This window comes from Pongo abelii, chromosome 12 (genome assembly GCF_028885655.2).
Source record: "Pongo abelii isolate AG06213 chromosome 12, NHGRI_mPonAbe1-v2.0_pri, whole genome shotgun sequence".
Lineage (NCBI taxonomy): Eukaryota > Metazoa > Chordata > Mammalia > Primates > Hominidae > Pongo > Pongo abelii.
In genome coordinates, this window is record NC_071997.2 from 61,863,899 (window position 1) to 61,889,882 (window position 25,984).

The following is a 25,984-nucleotide window of genomic DNA, read 5'->3' on the forward strand; positions in this document are numbered from 1 at the left end:
GTCTCATACATTGCCACGAAATTGACAAAAAGGGCAATGAAAAATATCTAGCATTGGAACGGTTATGAAGAAACACTCATCTCCTCCTCAGGAGAGTGTAAATTGTTACAAATTTCCTGGAATGCAGCTTGATAATGTATCTCAGAAAAATGAGCATTGCTTTGCCACACTAATTCTACTCTCAGAAGAATAATCATAAATGTGCATGAACAAAGATCTATGTAGAAGGATATTCGGTTTCATATAATGTTTCATAATAGTGAGATATTGGGAAGCTATCACAATGCCCAATAAGAGGAGATTGGTTAAATAGTATATATTAGATGAAAACTTCAGCCATCAAAGATTACCATGTCCAGATTGAGCATCCCTAATCCCAAAACCTGAAATCTAAAATGCTCCACAATCTGAACCTCTTTGAGCACCAACATGACACCACAAATGGAAAATTCTACACCTGACCTCATGTGGTCACAGTTAGAATGCAGTCAAAACTTTGTTTCATGCACAAAATTATCTACAATATTGTATAAAATTACCTTCAAGATATGTGTATAAGGTATATATGAAACAAATGAATTTTATGTTTAGAGTTGGGTCCCATCCCCAAGATATCTCATATCTCATATATGTATATGCAAATATTCAAAATTTGAAAAAATCCAAAATCCAAAACACTTCCAATCCCAGGCACTTTGAATAAAGAATACTCAACTTGTAGCATAATACTTAATTGAGTTGGGGAAATGTTCATGAGTAGTATCATTTTATTCCCTGTTGGGCACACAGAACACAAAATAAACACAATATTTATATTCCAAAGTTTTAATAGTGGTTATCTGTGAATGGCTTTTGCATGCTTTGAGTTTATTCTTTCTTTGTACTCTTCTGTTCTCTCAAGTTTTCTCTCTTAAACATGTATTGCTTTTGCAATTTCAAAAGTGATTAAAAACAAGAAACAGGGTTGGGCGCAGTGGCTCATGCCTGTAATCGTAGCACTTTGGGAGGCCAAGGCGGGCGGATCACGAGGTCAGGAGATCGAGACCATCCTGGCTAACACAGTGAAACCCTGTCTCTACTAAAAATACAAAAATTAGCCGGGCGTGGTGGCGTGCTTCTGTAGTCCCAGCTACTCGGGAGGCTGAGACGGGAGAATGAGTGTGAACCCGGGAGGCGGAGCTTGCAGTGAGCCGAGATCATGCCACTGCACTCCAGCCTGGGCAACAGAGCAAGACTCCATCTAAAAAAAAAACACCAAAAAATAGACAGTCATGGTAGCTCACGCCTATAATTCCAGCACTTTAGGGGGCCATGGCAGGCAGATAGCTTGAGCTCAAGAGTTTGATACCAGTCTGGGCAACATGCAAAACCTCATCTCTACAAAAACACACAAAAATTAGCCTGGCGTGGTAGCGCGCACCTGTAGTCCCAGCTACTTGGGAGGCAGAGGCAGGAGGATGACTTGAGCCCAGAAGGCTGTGTTTGCCTCACTGCACTCCAGCCTGAACAACAAAGTGAGACCCTGTCTCAAAAAAAAAAGACAAACAACAACAACAAACAAACAAAAAACACAAATGAATAAAGGCAGGGGGTGCAATTATAAGGATCTTGTTGGAATTTGCTTAGATGTTTTTGAGAGACAGCTTTGGTGTTTGTAGTTGGGGTCTCATACAACCAAGAGGAGTATACCTTAGAGGTACTCAGACACGGATGGAAGGAGGCAAAATATCCTGCCTTTGTTCCCTGTACCCTTTGTCCCTTAAGGGCCACTGTGGAATAGGTCAGAATATTCATTGTTTCACCATCTAAGTCTACAGAGGTCATTTTTGCCATATTGGCTGGAGGCAAAATATAGACCTCCATCTGCAAGAAGAGTGTCACAAGTGGGTAGGTGAGGGAAAAGTCCACTCCAGTGGGCAGTAGAAAGCAATGACTTCCTGATGTAGCAGGCTAGGAAAAATATGTTCAGGGCACTGTAATTAAGATATATACTTTGTGAGCTTTTGCCTTTCAAATACCATCAGCTTGGCACTTGGGAGTGTAGAAGAGTCTTCAGTTCCAGGAGGAGGAAATATGGTTGTGAATTGTGACTTCCTGCTGAAGGATACAGTGTTGCCCCTGATGTAGCCAATTAGTAAGTATCTGGTCTTTCTTGACTGTTCATCTGAGACTTGATAGAGAAGGGCCAACACAGCCAGCCACCAGAGTGGGGTGGTTGCCTGCATAAATGCAATATATGAATATAATTTCAGCTATAATGTCTTTGTAGCATACAAAGACCAGGAAGTAAGTAAGTACATGTTTGGCAAAAGAGCCACTGAGCTGGTCAGTATGTCCCTAAGCTGAAATTGCAGGGAAAGAAAAAAGACTCAAAATGGTCAAGCCAGATGCTATGGGAAGGGTAGCAGGGATGGTTTGAAAACTAAGCAGTATTCAGTTCCTTTGGATTGATTCTCAGTCTTCAGAGGTGATACTGGATTTATTTTCTAATTTCATAAAACATTAAAAGGGACTGTGCCAGCACTTTGGGAGACCGAGGCAGGTGGATCATGAGGTCAGGAGTTCGAGACCAGCCTGGCCAAGATGGTGAAACCCCATCTCTACTAAAAATACAAAAATTAGCCGGGCACGGCAGCGGGCACCTGTAATCCCAGCTACTCAGGGGGCTGAGGCAGAAGAATCACTTGAACCCAGGAGGCGGAGGTTGCAGTGAGCCAGATCGTGCCACTGCACTCTAGCCTGGGTGACAGGGCAAGAGTCTGTCTCAAAAAAAAAGGTGGGGGGACTGTGAAGGTAGGTGTATCAATTTAGGAAGGGTGAGCTTGAGTGAAGAAGGAAGAGCGGTAAAGCTACAGAACACAGTATTGCTATAAACAAGGCTTACCACCTTGGGTAACTACAGCTTTATAGCTCACTTTGGGGGCAGTGAATAGATGAAACTTGGCATTTCAATTCAGTTTCTGCCTGTGGGCTTGTTAAGGAAATGTTTTTGGAAAACTGAAGCAAATCAATGGTTGCAGTGAGTTGAATGGGCGATTCCATGATCCTGTGGACACTGGAGAGTTGGTGACAAGGAATAGCATTATAAGTCAGTTGAAGAACAGATCTTGTTCTGAATACATCACCTAGGGTTCTTTGGTTGCAGCAATCAATTCCAACTAACTTGAACAAAAGCAACTTTGTTGGAAGGCTGTTGGGAGCACACAGAATCTGTGGGAAAGCTGGAGAATCACCCTTAGAACAGAACAGTAACCCAGATGACTCCAGGAAGCCAGGAATCAGGAATGGCAGATTCTATCTCAGAACAGAAACTGCTCAACATGCCACAGTTATAGTGCATGAATTCCATCAGCATTATCTTTTTGTCTTTCTTATCAAGATTCATATTTTAGGTAGAGAGGATAGAAGGGTGGGTAGCACATCTGATCATGGTGATAAGCCAATGTAAACCTGTAGGGGAAGAGGTAATTCCCTAAAAGAAAACCTGAGTGCTGTTAGGAAGTAAAGAAATGTTTGCCAGGCAGCCCCAAATAAACAAATGGGCTCAATAATGACATGGACAGTTGCTTCAAGAAAAATAGTGGGGATATCAAAAGTTAAATCATCATAGATCAATTCTGTAGATAGATGGTTGATCTAAGAAATTAATATTGTCTGGATCTTGATGACGAAGTAGTCATAAGGATAGAATGTGGTTTGACAGCAAACTTCAGATGGGTACATTTTCTGGAAATCTCAGCATGCCGCAAACTGAACACCTGAAGAATTCTTTACATGCCTGTTGGTTATGTATTACTCAGAAGATAAAGAAGACAACAGGGACACCTGCTTCTGTGAATGCAGTCTTAATCAGAAAGGATAACAGGTTGGTATCTATATGTGCTATAGAAGTGAGAGAAGGAAACACTAGGTAGAGTTCAATTTCAGGCAATCAGAGTATCCAAAAATTCAGGGTAAAACCAGATGTGATCCCACAAGCATGATTCTAAAAGGGAATATGGCCAGGCCAGTTGAGAGGCTCATAGAGTTCTGAGTTTGTAGTCAGAGGGTGCATGAGAAAGTAAAGGGGAGAGAGACTGTAAGGAACCCAAATGTGGCTGCAGAAGGAATTCTCTGATACATCATCTAATAAGTTATGCAAGAACATCAAAAGAAGGACGTGTCCCAAGAGGTGACAAAGAATAGAATGGAAGAGCACTTTGTTGAGTGAATAAGTATGTTGGTGCCTCCTAGGTGGCAGGTGTTTATGAGAATGTCAGGAAAACTGAAGGACAGAAAGAACTAGAGTTGTGGCTATTGGCCACAAACCAATGGTTTTCTGAGGCTATCTTTGGGAGCAGACAGGTAAAAAAAAGGAAAGAATAAGTCCATCTCTTGTGGCAGGTAGAAAAGGTTAGTGCAGGATCAGGAAAAGACTATTATTGACATAATTTTGCTTTTATATTTTCTGTCAAAAAGAATAAAACAAACACAGTAAATATGAAATAAAAGGTTGAGTGAGTATCCTAGTAAAAGACCCCTAATACCACAGATGAGTTTACTCGTCACGGGTACAGATGAATTTTACCTCAATGTACTGAGAAACCTATAGCAAAAATCACCCATCCCTGTTGGTGACTTTTAAGAAATAGCAGCAAATGTAAAAATTGCTCAGAGAATGGAAAAAGACAAATACATTTCTGACTTTAACGACGTAAAAATGCCTGAAGATTGTTTAGAATGTAGATGATAAAACTTGACACTCCCAGGAAAACATTAGACCAATTCATTACAGCAAATAAAGAATTAAAACCTAAGCCCTTGAGTAAATCTATTAAAATGAGTCACAGCAGATTAACTTTACTTCTTTTTTAGTGTTGTAAGACTGATGAGGGAAATGCCACCAGCATAAGGCTGTATAAGAGAATACAAGTTGAGTTCAACAAGGCACATGACAAAATCAAAATATTCAGTTGGACAAAATGGAGAAATATGAGTTACAAGAGTTCACAGTTGGCTAGTTGGTGAGAAGGAACAATGCCAGTGACCTCTTTAAATAAAGAGATCCCCAAACATACCCGACATGGGTTTACCTAGAAGCTTTTGGGAAGGGCAGGACATTTTTAACTAGGTCATCTTCAGAAAACATTTGTTGATGTATTGACCTAGAAGGGGGACTCTTGGGTATGCCAGCAGGCTTTATCCTTCTTTCCTGTTGAGAATTTTATGAGAAAATCAAAGGAAGACATGTAAGGCAAAGTTTATCAGATTTAGAGACAACACAGTGCCCAGAATGATAGCTGAAGTATTAGACGATAGAATAAAGACTCAAGAGAAAAAAAAAGTTTTGAGCCAGAACAATGGATCACAGCCAACCAACCAAGTTAAATTGAACAGTGACACACTTATAATAACAGTTAGTATTTAGGTTAAGAGTAATGATTTAATTAGGAAGATATGAGGCCAAATTTGACAATAGTTTAAGTGGAGAAACAGCCAGAGGCCTTAGTTGACCACAAGCTTATATAATCCAACAGCATTCCAGGACTGCTGGCAAAATTGATGGAGAACTAAGTTCTATCAATGTAGAAATCAGGTCATGGGAGGTGGTTTTCCTACTGTACTCTGTTCCTGTAACCCAGAGCTTTAGAGCTAGGACTCTGAGGTCGCACTGCCTGTTTTTGGATTTCCCTTCTGCCTCTTCCTAGCCCTACATCTTTAGGCAAGGCTTTTAACCTCTCTAAACCTGTATTCCTCATCTGTAAAATGGATAGAATAATAGAACCTATATCACAAGGCTTTTATAAGAATTAACTTAGGTAGTAGGTATAAAACTCTTAGCACAAAGGCCAACATCCAACGTATTTGGTAAATGTGTTTTGTTGTTGTTGTTGTCACCATTCTCTATAGTAGACTATTTTAAGAAAGGCACTAAAAAAAAAAAATCAGAATTTTCCCTGAGGTAAGAGGTTTGCAGACTTTCTTGCTTAAAGAATACTTATAGAAACTTGAAGTGTATGTTATTTATTGCTATATGACAAATTAAAATTTAGTAGCTTAAAGCAATAAACATTTATTTTCCCACACAGGGTCTGAGAGGAATTCAGAAGTGGTTTTGCGGGGAGGTTCTGGGTCAGGGTCTCTCATTGAGGTTGCTGTCAAGATGGCAACTGGGGCTGCACTGTCATCTGAAGGCTTGAGTGGGGCTAAAGAATGGCTCACTTAAAGCTATTGTTGGGAGGCCTCAGTCTTTCCACATGGACCTCTCCATTGTGTGTCCCAATGACTTAGCAACTAGCTTCCTCCAGAGTGACCAATTCAAGAGAGAGAGACAAAGAGAACAAGGCAGAAGTTACAGTGCCTTTTATGACCTAGTCTCTGAAGTCACATCTCATTCATATTCTATTGGTCACACAGACCAACCCTGAGACAGTATGGGAGGGGACTTCACAAGGCTGTGGATACCAGGAGGTAGGGATCATTGGGAGCTACGTTGGAGGCTGGATGTCAAGGGGAGTTTAGGACCACAAAGACCCAGAGGTTTGGTGGCTGACTATAGAAATGGGAAAGGACTGCTGTATAGAAGAGGGAGACTTATTCTGTGTGGCTTCCAAGGATGGAATTCAAAACAATACACAGAGGTTTCTGGGAGGCAGATGTTAATGTGTTTAAGGAAGAAACTCCTAGCAATAATCTGCCCAAACAGAATGCCAGTACTAAGGCAGCTCATTCTATTCGGGGAAGTAGTACTTAGTACTACCTTAGAGACTGAGCCCCTGAGTACTGGAAGAGTAGAGCACAGGCTGGGTGTCCTCTCCCAGGGACACCATATGCAGAACCCTGACTGGGTAGAAAGTTAGCTGTGAGTACCTCCAACTCTTTGATATTTCACTTCTGGATTAGGGGAGAATTTTGTGAAATGAGACCCTTAGGGCTTCATTTCTTTTAGTTTTGAGGAAAAACAAATTTGTCATGGAACTATGAGGTCTTTGCTTCTGAATCAGTATGGCTTGGAGAAACTATTAAGAGGTAAAATGACCCTGGTGTTTCTGGAATCCCCCAACATTTCTCCTTTTAAGAGCAGAGCTCCAAGTTGCTTGATTTACGCTTAGCCCAGGGGATTTAAACCAGGAATTCCCAACTTTTTTATGAGGCAGAGCCTTTAGATTATGGAAGAGGCAGGAATGTTGGCATTGAGTTTTCCTCACGGGGAATCCTGGCACACCTTGGAGAGAGGGAGGGGGGTTGCAGCTCTGGGGGATATTGTCCAGGGAAGGCTCAGATATCCACCAACGGAAATCAGTCCACTCTTTGAGTATGCAAAAATACTAGCTGATGCTTTGCTGGGGATTCCCATAGAGAGAACTGAGAATGCACTCATTTTTAAAAGAGCCTCCTGGAGAAACTTTTTAAGTGGTTAGTGGGGGTGGCGAGGCACTGTTATATTGGTCATCACGTGGGCATATAATGTAGAAAACGTCCATAAGCAAAGGGTTTCCAGGGAAATTAACACTACAGCATACCACGTTTACTCCTCCCTTAGCCCAATCTACCCTTGGACACTCACTGAAATAATCAGTGAAATATGAAACCGTTTCTAAATGTGTATCAGTACTAGAAGCTCTGAAGAATTTCTGCCAGTGAGCATGCAGGTGGCAGCCCTCCTACCCTAGTCCAACAATCACTCCTCTGGAAGACAGGATTGTCAGGAGCAGAATCACCCAAACAGCCAAATCTTGGAAGGCCAAGGTATGAGGGTGAGGAAAGGCCATCTGGATCCTGCCAATGCCTCAAGAAAGGACACAGTCAAGGCCACAATAAGTGACAAACTCAGTCAGCTCTCACTACTGGCATGGCATGAATGTCTGGAAAACACAGGGGAAAAGAGAAAACTCTTTGGTGTGTACCTGTTGTCTCCTGCTTCTACCAAATAGATTTCTTAAATATTTGAAGGCACTACAGTTAAATTTCCCCTTTTCTGTCTTTATCTGGCCCCCAAATATTGAATAGGGCCATTGTCTCTGATGAAGCCCAACTTAACTCCCCATCATGCTACACGAAAGCAGATCTTTCTCTGTAAAGATGATGATGCAAGAAATTGCTGGCCACAAGAAAGGATTTCATCATATGAGATTTTTTGAGGAATTTCAACTAATGCCTCTATTCCTAAGAAATGGGTAAAGATATTGAATAATCTAATTTATGTCTTCAAGACTGAAGCTGACATTGCATCTATGTAAGAAACAGCTACAAAGAGATGACAGAATATGCTGACCAATTTTAAATCCACAATACACTAATGAGCAGAAGATTAGATATCACAGTAAAGTCAGTAATTTTTTTTAATGGGCTGGGAAATTTCTCCCAGAACTCAAGACTGAAAAACAAAAATAATGAGAAAAAAAGGAAAAAAGGACCAGGTGATCCAACATACAGATAATTCCAAAAGGAAACAAGAAAACTAAGGCTGACACAATCATCAAAGATACTAAAGAGAACTTTCTTAAGCTGAAAAAGACTTGTCCTTAAGATTGAAAGCATTAACTTCAGGGTAATTTAACCAGTTCTCATTGCAAAGAAAAGGTCTTATAAGCACTGAAGTGAAAATAAAAACAGGTTACAAAGGAATATAGTAAATCTAGCTTCAGTTTTTTCATCAACTACAAGCCAGAAGTCAGTGGTGGGAGGCCTGTGGGCTCCAAAGCTCATGACCCAAGTTGTCATTCACATGCAAAGCCATGTACATTAATGAAACACAGATGTTCTCAGACATATAATATTTCATTATATGGATATACCTTTCACATGCCCTTCCTGGAAAAAAATGTCCAAAGAGCCTCTGCAGCTAGATAACAGCTGTATCAAGATAAAAACCCCCAAATGGGGAGGATATAATTTTTTCAAAACCAGTGATAATGTGTCCAAGCAACTGTTGCCAGTTTAGTTATACTAGTACAGATGTCAAAATTAATTATTGAAATATAAGTTTTATATATAAAATAATGAGGATATGAAATCAGATGACAGAAATAAAAACTGGTAACTGGGAAGAAAAAGGAGGAGGAAGTAAGTATGCTAATTTTTTATCAAATGACACATCAAATTTCATTTTTAACATTGATAGTTGAGAAAATAAACTAAATTTTTTAAAAATTTAAACAATACATTAAAAAGAGTATTTATATTCTAAATCACCACAAAAGAGGAAAGAAGTCAAAGAAACATGATCTTTTATACAAAAGACAAAAAAGGCAACCTACTAAAAATAATAAGCATTTGTAAAATGTTTTCTAAGCACAGGTTATTTCTTCTCAGTGATAAGACGGCAAGTCGCTTGCTTAGGATATTTGTATTTCCAAAAATTATACAATGAAGATGCATAACTTTTAAATAACAAATTATAAAATCCCTTGTGGGGGCTGTTATAAAAAGTTATTTGATGTGTAACACATTGCCAGTAAAGCTAAAGAATGGATGGATGAGAAGTTCCCAGTTATAATAAGATATGATCAAGATATTCTGGGCCAGGATGGTCGTGCTTTTTTCTTTCCAGTGGTATCGATTTAAGATTTTGCAGCTGGTGAGATACATGATCATGGCCATTTGGAGAACTGTAGGGCATCCATCTTCTATGTCAAGAAGATTGATGTTATGGTAGTTACCATGCTGTCCTGCCTTGGCGATTTCTGCCCAGAGGGTTTTGAGAATGCAGTACATTTGCATCAGCTGTGTAGCATTTCCATCAAAACAGTTGTGCCCTGCCTGCTGTCAATTGTGGCGGCACCACTTTATATGTTGTTTTATAGAGTTGCAGAAGCAGCCTTTGCCCCATCCACACTTTGTTCAATTACAAAGCTGATCTCACTCCTCACCCCAAAAGACTGTTACTACTCCTGGAGAGGTTTGTGAAGGTCGACCTGATCCCTCCAGGACAGAGAACGGACAGAACAGACCTTAAGCTGGGGACCAGGGTTTCAAAGTGGAGCCTCCCAATCAGGGCCAGATTGACTTCAGATTGTAAGCACAGGGCATGTTGATGTTTGGGTGAGGCTCCCAGAAGAGACAGAGAAAGAGAGAAAAGGATATGATTTATTGTGAGGATTCGTCCCACATCAGAAATTCTCTAACCAACCCCTAAACACTGTTCAGACTTCAGGCTTGGCATTAGAGTAACACTCCCTGCTGTAATAGATAAACCCTGAATGTTGTTTATTTCCTGCTCATGTCAAAGGCTCTGCAGATTTTCCTGGCCCTGCAGACTTCTTTCCATGTGCTTATTCAAGGACCCAGGCTTCTTCCATCCTGTGGTTCCTCCCTCCTCCATGTCCTGCAGGAGCCTCTCTAATCAGACAGCAGCTGGGAAAAGACAAAGGGAGGTCACACAGGGAGGTTCTTACGGACCAAGCCTGGAAGTGGAGCATGTTACCTCTGCTGAGATCCATTGGCCATATCCTGGTCACATGGTCACACCTAACTGCAAGGGAGGCTGGGAAATGTAGTCTCTATTCTCAGGAGAAAAAGGACTTCAGATTTAGGGGAACTCCTGGGAGTCTCTGGCCCACACTTTATCTTTTGCATATTCCCTGCCTCCTTCAGAGAGCAGTTTCCCAGCTGAACTCTTTCAATTAAAAGAAAAAAAGTGACATAAGTATAGTGGTTGGAAATGGAATGGATCAAATAGGCTGTACTCTTTTGGGATTTTGTTGTTTATGGTAGGAGTGTGTGAGGTTTCTGTCCGTAGAGACCAAGCCTGAGGTCATCTCTTACCAAACATCTTTCTTCTGAGCATCTTCTGTCTTCTCTAAATGATTATTTTGTCTCCTTCCTCCTTCTTCCTTTTTATTGATAAAACATGAGGCAGTAACATGATTTTTCTTGCGCAGGTTAAATCTAGATTCCTCAAGGCCAGTCTTCTATAACACTACAATTCTGTCTGTGAATAAAACACTAAAAATAAAAATTGGTTAAGCTTTAACTGTGTTTATAATGTTATGGCGTTTTAATTTTAAATGGTTGTGTTCAAACTCTAAAATGCTCACTTCATGAAATTTGAAAATTTATAAAAGAAAATAATTGCGTATAATTTGACCACTCTCTTACATCTCAGCTTCTTTCCTCTTGAATATATCTTGATTGAAGGGCTTTTATCTAAGGACAACCAAAATCATCTTTACAAAACTCAGAGGGAATAGGAAAGAGAGGCACAATTTTGTCATGGGACATAGTCCCAACTACAAATTCACTTCTATGTTTTTAAGACTGTTAAGTTTTGCCTTAAATTTACCTCTGTATTCTTCAGTTTCCTCACTTAAAATGAGGAGTATCCTTCTTCCACCCACACTGCATCTGCAAACTGCAGATGAAAAAAGGCGCCTGTCAAAAGTTCTGAGGACATAAAATGTTCTAGAAAAACAATCATCCCAATAGCGCTTATATGTGCTCAGTGTAGAGGGTTTAAAGGGATTATGGTTCAAAGACTCAACAAGAGGAAGCATTTTTTCCTAAGGGTGGATTGAGAGTTTCCTGCCAACCACTTTACCTAATAATTTTGATATTTATAAGGAGAATAGAGGCACACAGAGACTGCAAAGGCAGGTAGCCCTGGGCTCTAACGGGGCCGTTCCTCCAACAAAGCCAGAACAGAATTCCCCATCCAGTAGGACTGGGCTCCAGTTCCCAGAGCCATTCACATTCTCATTCAAAGCCAGCTGATGAGAGCCAAACATAGACCTCCTTGTTTACGTTGTGAATGGAACTTGGAAGTAAAGTATTTTCCAAATGCTGGTTGACACCAAGAGGATATAATTATAATAAGGGGCTTTCTGGTTTGAAGACATGAAAGAAGGAAATGATTTGTCTCTTTGAAATCAAATTATCACATATTAAAAGAAAAGGGGGAGGCTTAGCTTCCAGTCCTCAAAGCAAAATCATGACCTATAATTTTCTTAATTTTTTTTTTTTTGCTTAAAATTACCAAGACCAAGGTAGTAGGGATAGAAGAAGCAACCTGGGAGCTGGAGAATGCAGTCATGAGGAAGAAGAGGAGCTTAGTGGCAGAGAGTGTGATCTTTGTCCAGTATATTTCCTTCCTGTCTATTTCCATTGCATTTTAATCCATAATGAATGTAGAATGGTGATTGGCAGGTTGCTTGTGGAGTCTCATACCTGCCTCTCTCCTCCTTGTGCCTTATGGGGGAGGTAGTGGTGTTCCCAGGGGGAGTCGGGGTACAGGTAACAGGCCAAGTTGAAATATGTATGTCGTGCATCTTTAGATGGATACCGTCTCTGGTTTTAGCCCGCACTTAACATGATTCCACTGAGGTTTTATTTTAATTTCCCAAAGCCTCTTTGCTAATTAAAGCCATTTGCCTTGGGACTCTTAGCCCTTTTAAGTCTAAAATGTCCCTAACTTTTCCTGGTAATTCCTGATTTGTTTATTTTCCAAATGAGAGTCATCTTGAGTGTGTGGAAGATGCCCATAAGGACTTCTTAACTCTCAACTATCTCTCACACATGCACATACGCCCTCTGAAGTGACAGTGTGCTGTATTAGAAAGGGCGAGAGCTTTAGAGGAAACCAACCATGAGTTTTGGTTTCCGCTCTGCCATTTGCTGACTTCGCAGCATTGAACAACTTTAACCCCCCTCAGCTCCACTTTCCTCATCTGTAAGATGAGATAGTGAGGATTCCCTTGCAAGATTTTTGTGGGGATTAAATAGAATTCGCTCTATAAAATGCTGGGCATAGCACTTGCAATAGGTGGACAATCCAATAGTAGCTGTTCCTAATAATGATATCATCATCATCATAGTCCAACCTCAGAAAATTCTACATTGGGTTAAAAACTCTAAGACCAGGTACTTTAGATAAAATTGAAAGCTGGCAAAATACTTCTGTGTTCATGTTATCTGATTTTCTTCTCCGTTGGAAAATAAAAAGGTACCAAATGATGCAAACTCTGCTTTTGCCTTCAAAGTAAGCATGATGAACCCCAGTGGGGCTTCTCTATATCTTTTTTCCCAGTACACACACACACACACCCACACACACGCACACACGGCTGCTGTGTTATCAATAACCAGTATCTTTGTAGGAAAGTAGAAACTAAATTGTTTGCTTCTTTACCGATATCTCTGTTTGAATTTGGTTCCATCACATCTGATGCCCCTTGGGTTTTTCCCAAAGGAAGAAATGGTCAGAGGGAATTAAAATGGCTCAGATGTTCCCTTAGGTTTCACCTACAGCATCTTGTTTGAAGCTGCAAAAGCAATTCAGAAGGCCATCTTAGGCCTGCTCTGAGCTCCTGGACAAGAGCATTGTGTAGCCCAGAGGTTCCTGCCTTTAGTGGAAGGCCTGATAGCACCTCATGTTCCAGCCACCACCCTACTTCCAGCAGCTCCTCAATTAACCATCATCCCTGGACATGTAGAAATCTCTTTTGCATCTGTATTTTCAACCACTGCTCCCTTGTGAGAATAATAAGTTCCATATGTATAGTTCCCCACTCCTCCCCCAAATAAAGTAATATTTCCTCTTGTTTCTCCTGAAAGTGCCCCTTTCTGATTACTAGAAGATGTTCACTAGTTAAGTGTTCCCCTTCCTCACTGCCAGTGTGATTTGTGGGTTGGGATCATGTGCCTTCTCAGCATTTGTCTTTCTGGACTTGAATAGCATCCTAATTTTCTATAGCTCTTCAGTATCTCAATATCAGAGAAAACTGAGATCAAATTTCAGTTCTACTACATTCCAGCTACGTGTCCATTGACAAGGTTATCTAAGCTTCAGTTTTGTTTTCTTGTCTTAAAAATAGAGACTAATAATGCTAACCCCACAGGGTGCTTTTGATGTTTAGTGAGATAATATGGAGTCCCTGCCCTTCAATGGGGATGGAGGGGTGGGTAGGATCTAAAGTCAGTGTATGATCAGGGAAAGTTAAAAAGCAAATAGGGTCAGATTTGGTCAATATTGGAAAAGATCACTGAAGAATTAGGAAATTTTTCAGGGATTATGTTACAGGAAAAATATGTTCTCTTTTAAGCATAGGAGTTCTCTCAGTAAATTGAGAATCTGGGGTTGGGGGATGGTAGAGACAAAAATGGCCCTGCCCCACCCCAACCAGCTGAACAAGTGGAACAGCAAGAGAACTGTAGCACTGTAGTTACCTTTCTCTCTTTCACTGCTTAACTACAACGAAGGCCCCTTCTCTCTAAAATGATGGTACTGCAGAGCTAAACTCTGTTTTTAAATGGTTTTATATCCATCATTTAAAAGATATTCAGTGATCTTGGGTTTAATAATGAATGAGTTGCATAATTATATTTATCTCATCTCCACCATGCCACACTCCCCGCTCTAAGACAGCAAAATTGAATTCCCCTCATTAGTTGGTAACACTTGAGATCAATTTCCTACTGTAAATGTGACAGGGATTCCTTTTCCGTAACTCTGCTGACATCCGCTGCTCATTTGAAAACTCTCTTGTTCTTCTGCCTGCACACACAGCCCCAGGAAATGCCCCTGTCAATCAGTTTCCTTGATGGGGCATTGCTGTCTCTGCAAAGGTCAGTAGCATTGCCACACTAGATGCTGACAGTGCCCTTCCTCTTCGGGATCACTCACAAAAATTAAGAATTATTCTCACCTGCCCCCACATGCCCAGGGGAGAAGGACCCCTGCTCACCAAGTCTCTCAGGACAGCCACTGGGTTCTAGACCATTTACTTCTCTAAGCTCTGGCTTAGCAGTTCTGCCACCCGAGTGTAAGCCTCCGCACCAGCCTCTCCTTCACTCCATAGCTGCCTTTGCAGGTTCACGCATCGCCTCCCAGGCTTGGAGTTCCACCCTTGTAAACTGGGCCTGTTGCTGCCCTGAAGCCAGCCTCCCATCCCAGAGCTGAGTCCAGAGCTTTGGGTGACTCCAGCCTGGCCTTGGGGTGGAAGGGAGGCCTTGATACCTGGGAGTATCAGATTTATACCCTCTCAGCTTCCCCAGTAGCTACTGCTGACTCCCATCTTTACTAAATTAATCTACTGCCTTTTCTCCTAGACATCCAAAAAGTATTAGTTGGCTTTGCCATTGTAGTATCTGATGACAAAATATTTAGTCCCAGGTCAGAAACTTTGGCTGAAAGTTCCTACTAAAAAGCCAGACGTCATGATTAAATTGTTAGAAAGTTAGCCATGATATCTGAGGAAGTTATGAAATGGCTATAAATGATGTAAGCTCTGCAATGGGCAAACGTGTTCACAACTTTTGACATCTGGGGAAGAGAGTTAAGAGCCACGGGCTCAGCCGGCTCCCACTGACTAGCACAGCATGAAGTCCAATTAGGGCTGCTTTTAAAGGGGGTGATTGTGCTCAGTGGTGTGGATGCTGCTCCCAGGGGAGCAGGGCTGTTGGAAGGAGCTGTCCAGATGGCTGTCTCCCTAGCTCCTCTGAACTGCGGAGACCCCTCCTGCGAATTGGATGGGGGATTTCCCTGCCCCTCAATTGCTATTCCAGACCCTCTTCCTGTAAGTGGGGTTGTGCTCCAGACCCTATTAGTGGGTCTGTGGTCTCTGGGCAAAGCTTTCACAGCTTCCCCAGAGAGCAGTGGTGTCTGCAAGATGTGCGTTTGGTTAACATGCTGGAGGGGCCTCTCATAAATTTCATGGCAACAGGAACTGAGTGGCTTTGAAACTCCAGCTGCTGGTGGGCTCGATATGAGGTCTGTTCCAAAACCTGGAACATTTGCTTTTCCTATCGTCAGCCCCAAGTGCTATTCAGACTTGGTGTCAGAGATGGGCCAGAGTCCTGGGGGCCAGCGCCAGTCCTTCTCTGCCCTCAGCTGGCACATCTTGGGGAGACTTTCTTTGGATATTCCCTGCTGGCCTTTGCCACCTTCCTTTTCTAAGTGATTCTTTTTTTTTAATTTTAAGTCTCTAGGTCTTTCCTTCCCTCACTCGCTATTTTCTTGAATTTTCAGAAAAAACAATAGAGTGGGAAAGGGAGAGTGAGGGGAGGTAGAGAAAAAAATAGGGAGAGAGAGAAAAGCAGGAAGAAAAGAAAGAGGCAGACTCTGAGAGAGAGGCTGAGAGAATCATTCTTAGGACAGATACCAGGAATTTGGGGGTTTCCTTGTAATGCTCATTTTTATAAAATAACTAGAGGCAGTTTTGCCCCCCAAGGAGGAGATGGTACTCTAAGTTACTGAGCAAACCCTTGCCCATTGACAAGGTTGTCTAAGCTTCAGTTCAGTTTTCTTATCTAAAAAATGGAGACTATATAGGTTAAAGCAGGCCGCCTACCCTGCCTCGACTTGGGGTATGATGTAAGGAAAGCCCCCAGCACTTAGCAAGCACTCAATAAGTGACATCCCTGTCCCTGCCCTCCCCTACCTTCACCAAAGTGCCTTTCATAGAAATAGCCTTGTCTGCCTGGGCTGACCCTGCTGTGGTATTGGGGGTGTTCTTTGCTGAGTCTGGGAGGATCTAAGACAGACACCTTTAAAGGCCCTCAAATGAGAACAGTTACTCCCCTCACTTGTTGAAGATGGCTTTAGTAAAGCACATCAGCTCACAAGGCTTGCACAGCACCCTAGGGACGCACAAGCCCCCATGCTGCCCCTCCTGGAGCTGGCTCACCCTAAGGATGCACAGGAAGAGCAGAGTGGCCATAGTGTGGCTTGCCCTTGGGACTGTGGTTTGACCCACTCCTCCCTGTCCACTTAGGTCTCAAGTTTGAATCACATTCCCTATTAGAAAACCTGTGACAAGCTCCAAAGCTGCCAAATATGCCAGTGGAAGCGGAACCCGTTCTGCACATGGTGCACATTGAACTTCCTGGGTGGTGGGGGCAGGACAGCACCCTGTGCAAAGAACCTCGAACTTGAATTAAATGCTTGTTTTTAAGAAGTTTGGTTATATGGGGGGGGGGGGGGGCGGGGGGAGAATGCACATAACAGAATAGAAAGAGTAAATTTAGGTGCATGTTCATGTGCAGTGTGTACTTACATGGTTCTCTCTACACAGTGGATTACAGATGGGTTTTATTCTCTAATATGGTATTTATTATATATTGATTTATTTTAATTTCCTAAAATATATCACTTTTGTAATGAGAAAATGTCTTGAAACTTTTGAAAAAGTTTCAAAAGAGTGAATGTATCATGGTTGTAGTCAGGAAAAGGGTTTTTTTAAATAAACAACCTTTTAATGATAATCCACTAGCATCAAGCTCCCTTCATCCTCTCTGCCCTTTGGGCTGAGGCAGACAGGTGGAATTACGGAGGACCAGGAGCTTGCACTCTAAGCCTCAGGCTTGTTTCCACTCTGGTCTCTGAATACACAGAGCGAGACCACCACGTGTCATCTGCCATCACTGTTACTGTTGCATGGAGCTTCTTCACAGCTTGGACTCTTCTGGCTTCTTAGTGAGCTGTGTGAAGTGAAGGAACTGATGGTTTACACGGGCAGATGCTTCTTTGGGAAATTGTTCAGGATGTCATCCACCATAGCACATGAAGTCCCCTTCAAAAACACCCGCAGAAGAAGAGAAGTTGCTCTCTGACCATTGCTCTCCAACCCTAGACTTAGGGAAAGCTGAGCCTGTACAGCTTGTGCAGAACAGGTATATATATTCCTATCTAATGAACCTTATACATCCTTGCTAAGACTGCCAGGAGGCATAGAGTTAGATTTGTCCCTCAGCTTTGGCATGTGCATGTGGTTTTCTGATATCCACCTTTGTGTATTAAGCTGGTGCCTGTTTTGCTCATTGCTGCTCCTTACCCTTACTTTTCTTTGTCCCACTCTCTGCTTCCCTCTCTCACTGCCTGCCTGTCTGTTTCTTCCTGTTTCCCTCCCTCCCTTCTTCTCCTTCTCTTCCTTCTCTCTCTCATCGCTCTCATAACCCCGCCCCTGTCTCTCTCTACTCTCTGTCTCCTTCCCTCTTTCTTCCCTTTTATGTCCCTCTCTCCCATCTCTCTCCTTCTCTCTCTTTCTCCCACACAGGCTTGTTTCTTGTTTGCATTGCCTTTTTATGGTACCTATTTTTATAACACCATCTCATGTCATTTATAAAAAGAGGCAAAGGTATCCATCAATAGGGGTTATATGAGACCATAGCAGAGTCCACCCTTCACCAATCAGTTTTGGAGAAGTGTTCCAAAACAGATTCCAAGTTTTCTCTTTCTTTGAGTGTATTTCTACTGACCTAATACTTTACCACGAAGAACCTCAACAGATTTCAGGCTTTAGAATCACACAGGAGTTTGAAGAGCTGGAAGATAATCAGCTCCCAAAAGGACCCTGGCCTTTCCACTTTTGCAAGAGCCCATTTATCCTTTGCTTCTGTGTAACACAAGCCTGCATCTCAAACATTAGTGTGCATCAGAATCACCTGCAGGGGGCCGGATGTGGCGGCTCGCACCTATAATCTCAGCACTTTGGGAGGCTGAGGTAGGCGGATCACTTGAGCCCAGGAGTTCGAGGCCAGCCTGGGCAATGTGGTGACACTCTGTCTCTCTACTAAGATACAAAAATTAGCTGGATGCAGTGGCATGTACCTGTTAATCCCAGCTACTCTGGAGGCTGAGGTGGGAGGACTGCTTGAGCCTAGGAGGTCAAGGCTGCAGTGAGCCATGAACGTGCCACTGCACTCCAGCCTGGATGACAAAGTGAGACCCTGTCTCAAAATAAAAATATAAATAAATAAATAAATAAATAAATAAATAAATAAATTACCTGCAGGGCAAACTACAGTATAGCAATTCTATTTCAATAGGCCTGACTTTAAAAAATCACCCAGCAAGTTTGTCCCACAGATTTCTGGGCCTCACCCCAGAGATCCTGATTCAGTAGGTCTGGGCTGGGTAGGGATGGCAGGCAAACTCAGGGGAATGTGAAGCTGTCTGTCTGCAGATCACACTTGGAGGAACCCCAGCCCAAAGCCCTGACAAAGGGACTTCCTCTAGCCACTTGGAGATGGTGGTTTAAACGGTGGTTTTGTGGAGCCTGTCAAAAGCCTTTTTGCACATGTACATCAAATGAGATCCACTAGCCCAGCAGTCCCCAACGTTTTTGGCACCAGGGACCAGTTGCATGGAACACAATTTTTCCATGGACTTGGGAGGGGTGCTGGTTTCAGAATGATTCCAGCTTGTTACATTTATTGTGTACTTTATTTCTATTATTATTACATTGTAATATTTACTGAAATAATTATACAACTCACCATAATGTAGAATCAGGAGGAACCCTGGGCTTGTTTCCCTGCAACTAGACAGTCCGATTTGGGGGTGATGGGAGACAGTGACAGATCATCAGGTATTAGATTCTCATAAGAAGTACACAGCCTAGATCCCTCACATGCACAGTTCACGATAGGTCTCCCACTCCTATGAGAATCTAATGCCACTGCTAAACTGACAGGAGGCGGAGCTCGGGTGCTAATGTGAGCAATGGGAAGTGGCTGTAAGTACAGATGAAGTTTTGCTGCCTTGCCGGCCTGCATTGGCCTCTAGAGTCTAGCCCCTTCATCTCTCTGTGTTTGCTCCTTGACAAGTTCAGTGAGCACAGAGAAGCCAGTTATGCAAACTATAGCAGACCCTTCCTGTCTCAATTCAGCATCCAGCGTCTACTGTTAGCCAGTGACTGGGCCTGTTCCTCAACCACTCAAGCCAAGCACATGCAGGTGACTGTAACCAACCCAGGCAACTGGACCCAGCAGTCCTGCAGACTCCTGCTCAGAGGAGGGTCCAGCAGCTCCAGGTCTATATCTCCACCTGGCTTTGGGCTTCTCTGCTTGTCCTCATGTGTGAAAGACAGTAACTGTCATTAATGGCTAAAGGGGACACTTAGACTTTTAGTTACACCTCACTGAATGTATGGGGGGATTACATACTGTAGTGGTTTTACCACATGTGGATATTCATTCATATCTTGGGATTGTCAGTGGTGAGAGCAGGAGAGCTAACAGCTGAGTGTCATACCAGACAATCTCTTGAGTACAGAACTTAACAAGCATTACCTCATTCAACCGCAGAGGCACCAAGGAGGCAGGGGGACCCACTGTCTTGTAGCTGCAGAGGCAGGCTAAGAGAGGCCAGCTGCTTCAGGTGGCAGAGGCAGGATTCAAACCTGTGTCTCTGACTCCAAAGCCCATGCTTTTAACCACTACACAATGTGTCTCCTTCAATGTCAAGGATTCTGTTGTATTTTTAGCCTCTGCTTTTCCCCCCTGGAATTATGGGACTTCTAAAATGATGACACTTCTAGAAGCAGCTCATGAATAGAAAGATAGTAACAGGAGTTTAATATTTAGTGATGGTCTAAAATCTCCCAAGATATGAAATGTTCTGTCCTTTCTCAGAGAGCAAGAGCTCCAGGAACATGGTTTTTTTCCCCAAAAAAAACTAAGTGGGAAAGACCCACTCCTGAAATACCCAAAATAGAAGCATACGAGGACCTGTTGAAAGAAGCAATGGAGACTATATCGATGGAGCTGTCTTGAAATAGCTACATACCATGCCTCAAATTTACTTTGGACAAAATGAGAGTGGAATAAAATAAGCCCAAAGTGCTGCCTGGTCAGCAGGTCTGTTGTGCATGACGGTGCTCCTGAATTGGCTGGCTATTTTTATTCCTGTCTGAAAGCCAGGGATGGAAAACCCTGAGAGGTTTGGTGACCACCCCAAGCTCGTGAGAGTCATGGTACTAGGGTTCTGAGTAGGACCCGTCTCAGCAACTACTCTGCTCTTTTTTCTCTCTCCCCATTATGGGAAAGAGAAAAGAATTTCCCAACACTGACTGTGCTGCTCTCATATGGGTTTCTTGCTTTAAGTAATCTTTTTTTTTAAATTATTTAATTTTTTTAGGTTCCAGGGTACATGTGCAGGATGTGCAGGTTTGTTACATAGGTAAACGTGTGCCATGGTGGTTTGCTGCTCATAACAACCCATCACCTAGGTATTAAGCCCAGCATGCATTAGTTCTTTTCCCTAATGCTCTTCTCCCACACCCTCCCCTAAAAGGCCCCAGTGAGTGTTATTGTTCCCCTCCCTGTGTCCACGTGTTCTCTTTGTTCAGCTCCCACTTATAAGTGAGAACATGCAGTGTTTGGTTTTCTCTTCCTGCATTAGTTTGCTGAGGATAATGGCTTCCAGCTTCATCCATGTCCCTGCAAAGGACATGATCTCACTCCTTTTTATGGCTGCATAGTATTCCATGGTGTGTATGTATCACATTTTCTTTATCCAGTCTGTCATTGATGGGCATTTGGGTTGGTTCCATGTCTTTACTATTGTGAATAGGCCTGCCACGAATATACGCATGCGTGTATCTTTATAATAGAATGATTTATATTCCTTTGGGTATATACCCAGTAATGGGACTTTAAGTAATCTTTATAGCCTTATCACTCCTAATCCTACCAAGAGAAGCCCTGCTACCATTTTAGTGTATGTCCTTCCCAGACTCCTTCATGTCTAATTTCTATTTGTGTTTTTTTTTTTTTAAGGAGGATCATACTATACAGACAATACTGGAAACCCATTTACTTAACTTACTGTATATCATAAGCACCTTTTTGCATCATTAACTCTTCTGCTTCTACATCAATTTAATGGTTACAGAATATTCTTTTGTACCTTTCTGTTCTCTTGCTTTCAAAACAGATTCTTATGAAAGCTATCTAAAAAAAAAATCACTGTCACTTTGCAAAAGTGAAATTAGGTAGCTCTTGTGTTGAAATAGTAAAATTGCTCTGTTATCTTTGAATTACATTAGTTTGAGGGGAAATTTGTTTTGCTGTCTATGAAAACAAAAAGCTGGAAAGCACGCTATACAGGAGTTCTAGGCCTGTCTTAGGCTTTAGAAAGTAAGTGAGAGCTGAGGAGGGTGTGCCCCAGGTGAGAACCCAAAGTCCCAGCCATCAGGGGCTCCACCTTCTTGACTGGTAGGGTGGGAGGTGTGGGGTATGCATGTCAGCTGTTCCTGGATCTGAGCCCCGCATCTTTCCTCTCCCCAGCAGACCCGCCCGTGGCCGCAGCAGTGGTGTCCCATTTTAATGACTGCCCAGATTCCCACACTCAGTTCTGCTTCCATGGAACCTGCAGGTTTTTGGTGCAGGAGGACAAGCCAGCATGTGTGTGAGTATCCCCTGTTCTCCTGGAGATCTGGGGCTGGGGTCAGTCCAACATCCAATTAGAAGAGCATTTACCTCCACAAGACTTGCCAGAGGCCCCAAGACCCTTGGAGCCAGATGTGTCAGAGGATTGGAACAGTGGGCTGAGGGGCACCTTTTTCAAAACCAGATGGCTAAAAATCCAGGTTCCAGGGCCCCCAGCCCACAGCCACTGAGGCAGAACCCCGGGAAGTTCAAGCTGGGGCTCTGCATTTTTAACAAGCATCTCAGGTCACTCATGGGTTTAGCAAAGTCTGAAAATTCTTGGATTCCAATTTAATTCACAACTTAGAATTTCTGGAGCACAAAGCACTGGGATGGATAACTTTGAGTGGCCAAAGTCTCTAAGATGTGGTCTCTGCCCTCCAGCATCTTCACAATCCAGCTCATAAAACAAGCCAGAAGCGCAGGCGAAGGGCTAGTGTACATAAATGGTGACAGAACCAGGAGCAACTTAGAAATAAAGATGCAGGACATGCATGGTGGTCTCCACACCTGGCTGAGCATCATCCTCCTTGGGGGGCTTCTCGAACTATTACTGAACCCTGCTCTGACCTACAGAATCAGAATCTCCAGGAGTGGGACCTGGGAATCACATTAGTTCAGAGCCGCGGTGATTGCCACAGTCAGCCAGGTTGGGGAAGAAATTCACTCGAAGAAAGCTTCCCAGAGCAGGTGTTAGGGTTAGACCAGTTGGGGGAAGTAGAGAGGTTGTTCCAAGCCTCACATGCTCAGGGGACCTGCTACTGCAGATCAGTGTGGCTACACCAGGGAGACAGAGAGGAGACCAGCTTAGAGACAAATTGGAGGCCAGAGCCTGTTGAAAGCTGTCTTTATTCTTTAGTCAATGGAAGCCATGTGGGTTTCAGAAAGACATATTTAAAGACAATCAGTCTGTCTATAATAGAATACTATTAGGGGGACCTATATTGAACCTTGGCACTATTACATTTGGAGCTGGGTCATTCTGTTGTGGAAACTGACCTGTACACTGAAGGAAGTCAGCAGTATCCCTGGCCTCTATCTACTAGATGCCAATAGCACTACTATCCCTGGCCATGCCAATCAAAAATATCTCCAGACATTGTCAAATGTCCTCTGCAGGGCAAAACTGCCCCCAAGTTAAGAGTCATGGATCCATATGAAATTGCCATTTTTGTAGGTCAAATATGGTTGAGGATTGGCAGGTTCATACTAATCATTAATAAAAACTGGCACCTATTAAGGTTTTGGCTTCATGTCAAGTACTGTTTGAAGTACAATCCATGTGCTAACTCATTTAATCATACTGACCCCATGAAGAAGAAAGAGAGGCTATACCCAGCCCGCATAGCAGGGCCTGGACTCGAACCAGCCTCTTCGGCTCCTGAAGCTGAGTTCTTAGCCATGATGCTTAAGGCCATCAGATGCATCAGCCCAGGAGCCTGGGGACCAGGAGAGCCTGCTGCAGTAGGCGGTGTGGGCAGGGCTTTCCTCTGAGGTGCAGCTGTTTGAGCCTGGGCAGGCCCCTCAGGGTGCCTCTGAGCCTCACCTGGAGAGGAAAAAGGAGCGGCACACTGGCCACCCTCCTCCTCGGAACACCGCAGGGCTAAGAAACTCCTCCAGATGACAGGCCTCCGCACCCTGTTAATACAAAGCACAATGATGATGATAGACATTGTCATTATTCATGATTATCATTCTTATTAATAATTAACATACTAGGGGCCCCTGTGGGACTGATGGGGTTGTTTTCGTGAGTGCCCTTGTCATTGTGGAAAAACACTGGCCCTGAAGGAAGTTTGCCCTCTTGACCCAGATATCAGAAAGCTTCCCTGTACAACAGGCAGAAGGTACCCTCCCACGAGCCACGTCCAGGGCTCGGCCCAGAATCAAGCATACAGGGCCTCTTGTGCACTGGGCTATAAGCTGAGAGAATCCTCTTTGGAGAAAAAGGGCAGGTCTTTACCAAGTTCTGACCCAAAGTGAGTCAGAAGCTCAGTTTTTCTTCCTTAGGTGCCCTCCCCACCAGATGATCAGGGCTGGTGTAAATTTTCCAAGAGCTGGCAGCCAGGCAAGCCAAGCCACAGCCACCTGTGTGGCGGAGGAGCCCCCTCTTCAGCTGCTGGAACCCTTCTGAACACTGGGGTGGGTGACTGCTCTCCCATTCCCCTCAGTCCCAAGCCCTGCTCTTGGCCCAAGGGAAATATTATAACTGTCCATCACATTCACACACCCTTACACTTTGCTAATCAGGGTGATTGGCCATCTCTCCACATTCACATCATACACATTACTATTAATAATAATAGTAAGTGCTCAATAAAAGCTTAGTTCATGGCAGGCATGGTATCCAGCACTCTGCACACGGTAACCATGGATCCCTCACAGCTCCCCTCTCAAGTAGGGATTATTACCCTTGTTGTATAAGTGAGAAAGCTGGGGTTCAGAGAAGTTGAGCAACTTGCCCAGAATCCCAGAGCTAGTAACTGGCAGAGGTGGGGTTCGGTCCCATCATTCCAGCGCCAGAACCCATGCTCCCAGCTGCTGCCCAGAGGGCGCTGTGCCTCTGCTTGGCAAAATTCACCTCAAACCACTCAGCTCTTTTGTTTCCAGGCATTTTCCCCCTGCAAATTAACCCTCCTCCTGAGAAAGGTCAGGGTTATCCCCAAGCTCAGTCCCCTGACCACAAACTCTTAACAAGTTTTTCCTATGGGCCAAGTGCGGGGCTACAGAGACAGCTGAGACATACTCGCATTTGGAAAAGCTGACCATCTTGGGGGAGGCACGGCCATGCAAGCAATTACAGCTCTTTACCTCAGTTTCCCCCCTGGATCTTGATGGCCCAGGGACAGTATTCAGTCTACAGAAATGCTTTACATGGCAACAGATAATGAGCCACACTGTTCTTAGATGGCTTTAATCAGTTGTCAGCATTTTAGAAGGCAGATTTCACATTTCCATGCAGACGTCCAGCTCCTCTTGAATAAGCAGAATGGCAACACCAGGCCCGAACTTCCAAACACAGCCCCTCAGCTGGGACTCACTCAGGTGTGCCGCCCCAGATAGGGCTCGCGCTCTCCAGCCCTTCATTCTCCACCTCTCCCCAAAATTCCCCACAGCAACGTGACACTGGTCCCTGGTCACCTGTTGCCCTGCTGCTCTGCTTACACCAGGCCACTTGGCTCACTTTGCCATCCGCAGAACCCCTTGGGGCTTGCATGTGTTCAGCCCTGGGACAGGGTCCTCTGCAGACCCCTCTGACAGCACTCCTTACCCCTCTGATGGCTTGTGAGCTCTGGGAAGACAAAACCACACCTTATCCCTTTTTGTATTTACAGTACCCAAAAGAATGTTCTAATTAATGAATTCCCACTAGACCAGAAACTCTTGAGTGCATGCAGAGAAAGCAGAACATTCTGTCCCTGCTCCTCTGACTCGCGCAGCCCTGGGAAGCTGACACACACATCCTGGTCAATACCCTGAGGTCAGGCCCCATCTGTCATGGCCTCATCAAGCAAACCCACAGGGAGCCAGGATTCTAGTCTCGAGAGAGGGAGCACTTTCTAAAATATCATAAGTCTTAAACTCCGTCCTCCATAAGAACAACAGTCTTTAGGTTTCCAGAAAACCTAAAATGACATCTCACGCTATAAAATGAAGGAAAGAAAAAAAGTTTAAACAAATAACTAGTCACAGACTGCCAAAGGTGGTGAAAACTAGCCTTAGATATTTATGCTTCAAGTGAACTCTAGATGGTATTTTACAGCTCCCTTTAATAAATCCCCTAGTCCCAACCACATCAGAAAACTAATGGGAAGAGAATTTGCAAAGACAGTAAAGCTATAGAAATGCAAGGTTAGGA

General features: G+C 43.4%; 1 protein-coding gene across 4 annotated transcripts in view; it reads left to right on the plus strand.

Moving 5' to 3' along the window:
* TGFA (transforming growth factor alpha) overlaps window positions 1–25,984 on the plus strand; it is a 106,229-nt gene that overhangs the window by 65,802 nt on the left and 14,443 nt on the right. The window contains exons 1-2 of one of the 4 annotated variants that reach the window (XM_054545997.2): window positions 3,613–6,450; window positions 21,985–22,105. In XM_054545997.2, the coding sequence (XP_054401972.1) occupies window positions 6,414–6,450; window positions 21,985–22,105 (158 nt within the window). In that variant the 5' untranslated portion in view covers window positions 3,613–6,413. 4 annotated transcript variants of the gene reach the window in all.